Source organism: Berghia stephanieae, chromosome 10 (assembly GCF_034508935.2).
Source record: "Berghia stephanieae isolate SIO BIC M18660-M18661 chromosome 10, UCSD_Bste_1.3, whole genome shotgun sequence".
NCBI lineage: Eukaryota > Metazoa > Mollusca > Gastropoda > Nudibranchia > Aeolidiidae > Berghia > Berghia stephanieae.
The window spans coordinates 39566624-39578295 of record NC_088369.1 but is presented as its reverse complement, the minus strand read 5'-3'; the positions used below and the strand labels follow the sequence as shown (position 1 = coordinate 39578295).

Here is an 11672-nt window from a genome sequence, read left to right as displayed (position 1 = left end):
TGTCCTGTTCTACATGTTAAATGTTGGTGTTGACCAGGGACCCCTTGTAAAGCGCTCTAGGCACATTTAGTGGATATTGCGCTATATAAAGCTCATTTTAAAAAATCCTCCAGGACTGGCAGTTTGACGTCATTTTCTAGGTTTTGTACAACGTCTAGTGAGTTGTCGTTAGTAGAGCCCAGAGATTTTTCATTAAAACAAGATGGACGACTGACTTCCGGTATGTGGCTCCAATAGAGCAACATGTGCTCGTCCGTCAAGAGGACACAAAGTGCCCTCCGTTCTCTACTGCCTATATAAAATACTTCGTTTTCTTTTGGTATTCAAATTATGTTAATTAATGGTATATAGCTAATATTAATCCTTTAAAAAATTACATCTAATATCAAAATTATTTTGAAAATATACAAAAAGGCTTACATCTGATATTTGAGAGGGGGAAAAATGCCAATAAGTTGTTTTAACGGTGTGTTTACGGTATGGGTTTTTTCATGCAATAACTAAGCATTTTTAATGAGATTACAAGTAGACAGAATGATTAGAAAATATCCATTTAACGGAGTAACTTAACACACACATACACACATTCACACACACACACACACACACATATATATATATATATATACACACAAAAAAATATAATATATATATATGTATATTATATACATATATATATATATATATATATATAAAATATATATATATGTGTGTGTGTGTGTGTGTGTGTGTGTGTGTGAAATGGATGGATGGATTGATTTATTTTTTGATAGATGATAAATATAGATATAGATAGATAGATAGATATAAAGATAGATATATAGATAGATAGATAGATAGATAGATAGAGAGAGAGAGAGAGAGAGAGAGAGAGAGATAGAGAGAGAGGATAGATAGATGGATTAGATAGATTAAATAGATAGATATAGATATAAATAGATAGATAGATAGATAGATAGATAGACTAGACAGATAGATACATAGATATATACAGAGATAGATAGATAAGATAGATAAGATAGATAGATAGATAGATAGATAGACAGACAAACAAACGGACAGATAGATAGATAGATATATAGATAGATAGATAGGTTACACACAGTTTTGTGTGTTGATCCGTTATACTTCCGGATGCACTGTTGTGAGCTTCTTAGCCAAGCACATACTTTCTAAACTAACTAGCTATGAAATTACGAATTGTTTGCCTGTCTTGTCGTTGATTAGAAATGGATAGTCAATTGGACGGAACGGACGAAATGGCAGGAAATATTCTGATAATAAATATAGATATAGATAGAAAGATAGATAGATATAAAGATAGATAGATAGATAGATAGATAGATAGATAGATAGATAGATAGAAAGATAGATAGATAGATAGAGAGATAGATAGAAACAGAGAGAGATGAGAGAGATAGATAAGATAGTTATAGATAGATAGATATATATATAGATAGATAGATAGACAGATAGAGAGAGAGAGAGAGAGAGAGAGAGAGAGAGAGGATAGATAGATAGATTAGATAGATTAAATAGATAGATATAGATATAAATAGATAGATAGATAGATAGATAGATAGATAGATAGATAGATAGACCAGACAGATAGATATATAGATAGATACAGAGAGAAAGATAGATAAGATAGATAGATAGATAGATAGATAGATAGATAGATAGATAGATAGATAGATAGATAGATAGATAGACAGACAAACAAACAGATAGATAGATAGATAGATAGATAGAGATAAATAGGTTACACACAGTTTTGTGTGTTGGTCCGTTATACTTCCGGATGCACAGTTGTGAGCTTCTTAGCCAAGCGCATACTATCTAAACTAACTAGCTATGAAATAGGATTCAATAGCCGAGCGTCACTTCCTCCTTAATGACGCATGGTAACTTAGTAACATTGGCTCTAAACTATCGGAACAATGGCGGACGCCCGTATGAAATAGTTCTCCGGCGAGCATAAAACCGTATCCAGAGGAGAAAAACCCCATACATTTGATCAAGTTTTGACTTTTACACATTCTGATCACAAGGCATATGAAAAGTTCTAGCCAGCATGAAGAATAAAAAGTAATGATTTTCTTTGTTTAGAACCAAGATGGCGGCCGTTGCCGGGCGGTGTGACATTAATCCGATAGTTTAAGAGCCAGCGTTACTAAGTTACCATGCGTCATAAGGAAGGAAGTGACTACGACTATTGAATCCTATTGACTGTGTTTTTTTTTAATGTAGTCTCCGATGTTTATAAAAGCTTCAGGTTTGTGAGAAGACTGTGATTGTTTCTTTTGTGGCAAAAGACTGGCCTTTTGACGTCATTTTTTGGTCAGTGTCAGGCTATAACTTTACGATGGCTATGGTTCTAGTGTCAGGCTATAGATAGTATGCACTTGGCTAAGACGTTCGCAACATTGCCATCCGAAGTATAACTGGCAAACACACAAAACTGTGTGTTATCCTGATCGTTTATAGTCTGGTTAATAGATAGAACGGAGATGACGTCACTCTGGTCTTTATTATTGTTTTTTGCCATCCATCTTTATGAGTAATTCTCACTAAACTGTAAGAACCAGACTATAAAAGTCCATGGTTACACATAGTTTTGTGTGTTGGTCCGTTATACTTCCGGATGGCAATATTATCTATATGTTAAAGATGGCTACGGTCTGACACTGGCCAAAGCATGTTGTCAAAAGACAAGTCTTTGGCCACAAAAGAAAACAAATCGTGAACTGGATTCAGTAGTTCAACCAATGAAATCACCTGTTTCCTTGAGCACTACTAACGACAACTTACTTGGCGCTGCACAAACCTTAAAAATGATGTCAAAATATGGGTCTTAGTGGGTTCTAGCGTAGCCATCGTTAACTTATAGCCTGACACTGACAAAAAAATGACGTCAAAATGCCGGTCTTTGGCCACAAAAGAAAACAAAATAACTTGTTTCCATGAGCACTACTAACGACAACTCACCAGGCGGCGGTGCAATAAAAAGAAAACAACAAACAAAACAACAAATAATGACGTAAAAATGTCTTTTTGGGTTTCAGTGTCATTTTTTGGTCAGTGTCAGCGTAGCCATCGTTATGTTATAGCCTGACACTGAAACCCAAAAAGACTGGCATTTTGACGTCATTATTTGGTTTTTGCACCGCCTAAGTGAGTTGTCGTGAGGAGAGCTCATGGAAGTTATTTCATTGGTTGAACTATTGAATACAACTCACGATTTGTTTTCTTTTGTGGCCAAAGACTGGCATTTTGAAGTCATTTTTTGGTCAGTGTCAGGCTATAAGTTAACGATGGCTACGGTGTCAGGCTATAAGTTACCGATGGCTACGGTCTAATACTGGAATAACCAACGTCACTTTTCCCTTTTCTTTATACATGTAATACTATTGGAAACCTTATAATAATATAGCTTCATTTCCCTCCCCATCGCTTCAACACCAGATCTCGTTTTATTGTTTTAGTAACACTAGGTATTAAGAAAATACAAGACTACTTTGTCCTATTTTCTATAGAAGGCATTCAGGTTTATACACACACGCATACAAACACACAAACACACACACAAACACACACACACACACACATACAGACACACACACCATTCTCGGTTTTTATCTCATTTACAAGAAGATAAGATGTCTTGAGGCATTCTTTCTCTCTCTCTCTCTCTCTCTCTCTCTCTCTCTCTCTCTTATCTCCTTTCTTAATCTTCCCATCTCTTTCTCTCTTTCCGCCCCCTCCCCCACCCATCTTTTTCCAAACACACATGCATACACATACACACACATACAAACGTACACACACACACACACACACACACACACACACACTCGCGCTAGCACTTACTGAGCACAGGTACCTCTCCCTGAACACACACTTATTCACTCACTCACTCACTCACTCGCTCTCTCTCTCACACACACAGACACACACACACACACACACACATATATATATATATATATATATATATATATATATATATATATATATATATATATCAAAACAATTCGAGTACAGACATAAACATACGCTCAGCACTTCACATTAAATCAAGTCTGAAAAACACACATATACACACACGTGCACCGTGCTACTATCAAACCACACACACAAGCACACAAACATACACAAACATTTAACCCCTCCTCAATTCACGATTTCTCTACTTTACTCACTCTCACACCTTCATTCATACACACACGCACACACACACACACACACACAACACACACATACACAGACAAATCGACCCATTTGCTCCTCCTCAATTCACAATTTCTTTATTTTACTCACCCTCATCCTCACTCTTTCACACACACACACACACATTAAGTTCACACACACAAATACACACACACACACAAACAAATCGACACATTTGCTCCTCAATTCACAATTTCTTTATTTTACTCACCCCCATCCTCACACTTTCACACACACACACATTAAGTTCACACACACACACACACACACACGACACACAAACATTTGACCTTCCTCCATTCTCAGCGTTCTCTACTTTCCTCACTCTCATTTCTAAACCTTCACACATATTTAACACACACGCACTCATACACATACATGCATACATACATACACACATGCACACACAAACACGCAAACATATCCCTTCCTCAATGGGAGCGATCTATATCCATGTTTTCGTCCAACAAAGTCATCAATCACATGATTTGTTGCTGTACAACGATTGGATATTTCTTCATAAATGTAAACACGCTGCTTTGTTTATGAAAGTTGTTAGCATACCCATGTGTCAAGCTGAACAAAATGACCAATCGTAATGTTAGATATTTCAAAAACTGTGAACACTTTTCACTATGAGGGTCACTTTGAGCACATATTCCAATGTGACCAATGACCTCGAGCACATGGAAAGGTAATATAGATCGTGCCCATTCACGCTTTCTCTACTTTACTCACTCTCATTTCAGACCTTCACATACACATACACACACACATTAAACACACAGACACACACACACACACAGGTACACATACATATATACATACATACATACACACATACATACAAACATTTATTCCCTCCTCAATTCAGACTTTCTCTACTGTACCACATTCATTCCCACGCTTAATTCTAGACGACCTGGGTGTGAGAATAGACACATAGATAACCACGCCTCTCGGACAGCCGTCATAATGTAAACGATAATAGTGATTGGTTAACATAGCAAACTACACAGGTTTTACTATCGATGGTATGTATCTACATAAGATACACACTGTTCTACCGCTTGATCAATGATCAATAGAACCAACACATAAAACTATATTGTATACTTAAACGTTATAGTTTGATCAAGAAAGTCGTGTGATAACTAGTCACCCATTTGGCGGTATAAAAACAACAACAATGATCAGCAAGAGGTCGATTTCATTCACGTTATTGTTTATAAACAACCAAGTATGTTTGTCCGAGCACGTGTGAAGGAGGGAAGTGACGTCACGACTGTTGAAGCCTATTGAAAATACTGTGTTCTCTCTGTAAGAAATCCGAGCACCCAAGCAGTAATATACTTGTTTAAATTTAAATCTAAATTCTAAGTTGAGTTTTAATATAGAACAATATCCACTGTGTTATCTATGGTCAGTCTCCGGTGTGGGTTAGCCCTTATTCTCTGTAAACAATAATAAAGATAAAAGGAACTTTTATCTGAAAACAAATAAAATCAGCTTAGTCGTAAAGGGGTTATATAGATAGAATGAAGATGACGTCACTCAAGCCTTTGTTATTGTATTTTGCCATCCGCGTTTGTGAGCGATTCTCACTAAACTGTATCAACCACACTATAAAAGTTCATGGTTACACACAGTTTTGTGTGTTGGTCCGTTATACTTCCGGATGGCAATGTTATGAGCTTATTAGCCAAGCGCATACTATCTATAGATAGTATGCGCTTGGCTAAGAAGCTCATAACATTGCCATCCGGAAGTATAACGGACTAACACACAAAACTGTGTGTATCCATGAACGTTTATAGCCAGGTTAATACAGTTCAGGGAGTATTCCTCATAAACGCGGATGGCAAAAAACAATAACAAAGACCTGAGTGACGTCATCTTCGAACTATCTATATACATCTATCTGCACGACAAGCATCAGTGACACTCCCATGTACTGCATCATCAGGTGGACCTTCTCTTTTCCATCTTCCTCCATGCACCTTCTCCCTTCACTCCCCTATCGGCTCGAATCTCACGGTAAAGCTGAATTTCCTGCTCGGATTGTAGATAAGTTGTTTTCTCTCTCGTTCAATTGAAACCAAAACATTGGGTAGCTTGTTGATTTCTCGCTGTTGTTTATTTCTTCATAAAATCGGAGCACTTAGTTATACTGCTGGAACCCAGCAAGTGACTGACGACCAGAGTATATATATATTATATATATATATATATATATATATATATATATATATATATATATATATGCGTGTTGGTGGGTACACGTAGGTACGAAAGTTCTCGATAATGATGGTTAGAACTAATATGAAAATATAAATGGGATCACTCACTTATATGTGGCCAAAACATAAACATGTTTCTGAGGCTTTCATCCACGTCGTCAGTTGTCATATCGATCAACATCGATCTCAAAGGGAATAAAATTATTCTGCGGACAATATGACAACTGACGACGTGGATGAAAGCGTGCCCTTCGTAAAGTTATGGCCTGATACCGTGGCCATCGTAAAGTTATGGCCTGATACCGTAGCCATCGTTATGTTATAGCCTGATACTGAAATCCAAAAGGACTGGCAGTCTGACGTCATTAGTGAGTTGTCGTTAGTAGAGCTCATGGAAACAAGTCATTTCATGGGTTGAACTATTGAATTCAACTCACGATTTGTTTTCTTTTGTAGCAAAAGACTGGCATTTTGGCGTCATTTTTTGGTCAGTGTCAGGCCATAACTTTACGAGGGCCACGCTGATACTGACCAAAAAATGACGTCAAAATGCCAGTCTTTTGCCACAAAAGAAAACAAATCGTGAGTTGTATTCAATAGTTCAACCAATGAAATAACTTGTTTCCATGAGCTCTACTAACGACAACTCACTAGACGGTGCAAAAACCAAATAATGGCGTCAAACTGCCAGTCCTTTTGGATATCAGTATCAGGCTATAACATAACGATGGCTACGATGAAAGCCACAGAAACATATGTTTTGGCCACATATAAGTGAGTAATCCCATATATATATATATATATATATATATATATATATATATATATATATATATATATATATATATATATATATGTTACGGTAGACTTCTATACTAAAAGCTGAGCTGCATGCCGTAATCGTGGCTACCTGGATGGGGATTCCCATTTTAGATAGGGGATTCTCCTTTTTTAAGGATTGCATTTTCATGACGTTATCTAACATATCAAGATAACCACACACATTACAGTAATATTAACTAATGGAACAGACAGTACTATTTTCATTTGTTATGTTGGTTCTCTTCGTTTCGCTTTTTTGTGATTATTCTGAAACTAGACTGCAGAAAGTATTTTTCGGTGTCTCTCTGTCTTAGTTGAGATAGAGAAGGGGCGACCACTCCTTCCTGATATAATAACACAATATGGTCTTAGTGGACGATGCTGGTCGTTTAATATTTTATGTATTTTACTCACACATTTCTTATATGAAAGATCTACATTGTCAACATCAGTATAATATAGTTTTATCAGATTGTTTAATTATTTAATTTATCTTGTTCTTTTCCACTGCTAAGCAATTGCCTCCCAAAGCTGTTATACAAAATGACAAGACACTTTCGATAATAACTGCTTTATAAAATAATGTGCAGAGGGTTTTATCTAATCTAAACTGAGAAAGTTTTGATAAAAATAAGTACGTCTGCACATCTTATATTTAATAATTTTCAAGTGTTCATCCCACTTGAGCCTGCCATCAATCGTTACACCTTAGATTTGTAATGAGGAATTTGCTGAACTAATTGATCATTTGATTTTAACGGTTACACTTGTTCCTTTACTTTCCTAAAGTCAATTACTTGCTCCTTTGTCTTGCTTATGTTAGCTCTAAATTTTTAAAACATTGAGCTTTTTATATAGCTGGATATCCACTAAACGTGTACAAAGCGCTTTACAAAGGGTCCCTGACAAACAGCAACACGTAACATGTAGAACGAAACATGCCGCCTTTTATTACATTTTCCCCGACAAAGAAAACGCTTTTTAACGGCCAGGTATTCATTTTACACCTCGGTCCGGTGAGAGAATGTAGAGTAAAGAACCTTCTCCAAGGACTCAACTATGCTCCGAGCGAGCTCGAACCCAGGACCTTCCAATCCGAAAGCAAGTGTCATACCACAAGACCACATAGCCACATCACACCAAGACACAAATCTATCGATTTCCTGCCTATAAGCTACTTCGTTACCCTTTGTTATAAGGCCACGAAGGTCATCTGCATACTTCATTAAAGGCACACTCGGGTCTAGACTTCTACAGTCATTCGTGTATATCGTGAATAATACAGGGGACAATACACAACCCTGAGGAGCACTAATATTTGTAGTTGTGCTGCTAGACACGCCTTGTCATAATAGGATTCAATAGTCTGATGTCACGTCCGCCTAGCAACGAGCAGCTTGGTTCTAAACAAAGAAAATTTGTATTTTTAATTCTTTGTGCTGGCTAGAACTTTTTCACATGCCATGTAATCAGAATGTATAAAAGTCAAAACATGATCATATTTATAATGTTTTTCTCCTCCTGGATATACTGTTATGCTTCTTGGAGAAGTATTTCATAAGGGCGCCCGCCATTGTTCCGATAGTTTAGAAGCAGTTACTAATTTACTATGCGTCATTACGAGGGAAGTGACGTCACGACTCTTGAAGCCTATTGAAAATACTGTGTTCTCTCACTAAGACATTCGAGCACCCAATCAATAATATACTTGTTTAAATTTAAATATGAATTCTAAGTTGAGTTTTGATATAGCGCAATATCCACTAAACGTGCTCAAAGCGCTTTACAAGGGGTCCCTGGCCAACAGCAACATTTAACATTTAGGACAGGCCACGACTCGCTTCTATTCTATTTTGACTTTAAACGTGAACGCAAAACGTGGCTCTTTGAACAATACATTGTAACATGGTGGGATTACTCTTACTATTCGAGACTATGCTTGTTTGTTCCTTACCATTAAAACCACAAAACAATTTCGAAATATAGATAACTGTATGCTTTGTGCTTTGTGATGCAATGTACAAATGTAAAAAAAAAATCATCTTGTAGCCTACAAATCTGACGGGGAAATTCTCAACAACCTTGGCCAAAATTTTGTAACGAAATTCACAAGATTATGACTTGATTGGACAACTTTTACCGACGAGTTCCAAAAGTCTATTTTTTCAAAGTTCGTCTTTTTCTTCAAGGGGGAACCTTGTTGTCTTGGCCATCCAAATAACCCGACTGAACTTCTTTTTGGCAGTTTTATGCAAAGCAATGGTCTTAGACAATAGAGAATCAAAATTTCGCGGCGGCGATGGGGGTTGACTAGGGTTAGAAGCCATCTTTAGTTGGGATCGTGGATAGCTCATACGGTAGAGTCACGCTCTCCCCGGCCAGGCGGAGTTGTCGTACCAGTAAGGGCGCGGGTTCGAGCCCCCATCGCCGCCGCGAAATTACTATTCTCTTTATTCTTAATTGTCTTCTGGCACTTTCCTACTCACTTCATTTCTTTTTTTTTTTTTTTACAAAGCAATGGCAACATCAACAAGTTAACTGTCGTACTCTGGAAAAACTATCTAAAAATTTGGTCAGAAAAGTTCGTACTTCAAATATCAATCGATTTAAATGACCCTCATCTTCATAAAAAACCCTATTTTTTTGCCGAGATGAAGGTCTTCTCCCCAGATTTGAGAGTTTTTGCCGAGACGAAGGTCTTCTCCCCAGATTTGAGAGTTTTTGCCAAGATGAGGGTCATTTAAATCGATCGATATTTGAAGAAAAAGTTATTTGGACACATTTTTCAATAGGGAATGAGATTAGCAGAAGAGTAGCGTCCCTTGATTGGACGTCACCGGCGGAAAAGTTATTAGAGAGAGAACGTCATGTTGGTTGTACGCATGCGTCTCTAGTCCTCGCTTCCGGAGACACTTCACCGAAAGCGAGGACGAGAGAGACGCATGCGCAAAATCATGTTGACGTTCTCTCTGTAAGGTGATGTCCAATCAAGGGACGCTACTCTTCCGCTAATCTCATTCCCTGTTTGTTCTCCCCAGAGTAAGTACAGCGGTTAACTGGTAAATCCAAAGCAGACGTAAGCTGGAAAAAATAGCGGCCAGACATGAATACCCAACTGTCACGGGTCGTATTGCACACGTTCTTTCTCTAGTTGATGTATTGATTGTTTTATGCCAGATTACAATTTCAATGTCATTCATGTCTTTTCCAGGGATGCGACGACTGCCAGCGATGCATTTGTAAAGGACAGAAGGGATTGGCCGTGAGTATCATCATCACCAATCTTGTTATTTCTCATCATCATCATCATCATCATCATCATCATCATCATCATCATCATCATCATCATCATCATCATCATCATCATCATCATCATCACCATCATCATCATCATCATCATCATCATCATCATCATCATCAGCATCATCATCATCATCATCATCATCATCATCAACATCAATAACACTGACCACAAAACTCTTTGGCTTCTGCATTATATCCTCGGCCGAACACGGCACACATTTCCCCACTCGACTCCGGTATAAATAAGTATATAGCTATAAACAATGATGGATATTGTAAGAGTACTAGTTAAAAAGATCACCAAAGAGACGTATTTTAAATAATAATAAAATATATTTCGATTTCACAACATGCACTCTGCTGAAAAAATGGAGAGTTTTGAAGAAAAAAAAGATAAAGTTTTTAAGAGCAATGTCTCCAGTACACGGCTGTTTTGGTCAGATTGTTGGAAGATAAATACAACAGGACAGAAATTGTAAGTTTTCCAGACCAAATGTCTGCGAAGGACCTTATGGACCAATGTCATTAGAAATGAGGATCTCTTGCAAAAATATAGGGTCGACACAGAATTTAAACGCCATCTGAGCCAGATGTTTGAGGTGGCTTGGTCATGTCTGCAGGATGCCAGCCGACGTTTGCATATAGATAGAATGCGCATGGCCAAGAAGTTCACAACATTGCCATCCGGAAGTATAACGGACCAACACACAAACTCTGTGTAACCATGAACTTTTATAGTCTGGTTAATACAGTTTAGTGAGAACAACTCACAAACGCGGATGGCAAAAACAATAACAAAGGCCTGAGTGACGTCATCTTTGAACTATCTATATGCAGGTCGGACATCCGAATCCACTTATGGGCCTAGTTTAATATTGATAATTTAATATAATTAATATATTAATGGACAATATTTTGAGATTTCCATTGTAAGAAGATCATATAAAGAATTGATATCATCAGACATGCCAAATACGTGCATGTCGATGCAAGGAAAAATAGGTTGAGGCAACTCAAGGAAACTGAGACAAGAACTGTACATAGAGAACTGGAAGCCTTGGATCTCAGCTTGCAGAC

General features: G+C 37.4%; 2 protein-coding genes across 11 annotated transcripts in view; both read left to right on the top strand.

Moving 5' to 3' along the window:
- The window catches only part of LOC144981110 (uncharacterized), a 92634-nt gene that overhangs the window by 40429 nt on the left and 40533 nt on the right, over positions 1–11672 (top strand). The window lies entirely within an intron of this gene.
- Positions 9944–11672, top strand: part of LOC144955939 (uncharacterized) — a 19063-nt gene continuing 17334 nt past the window's right edge. Inside the window, exons 1-2 of the mRNA XM_078886199.1 lie at positions 9944–10009; positions 10504–10554. Coding sequence (XP_078742325.1) covers positions 9944–10009; positions 10504–10554 — 117 coding nt within the window. The remainder of the gene's footprint in view (positions 10010–10503; positions 10555–11672) is intronic.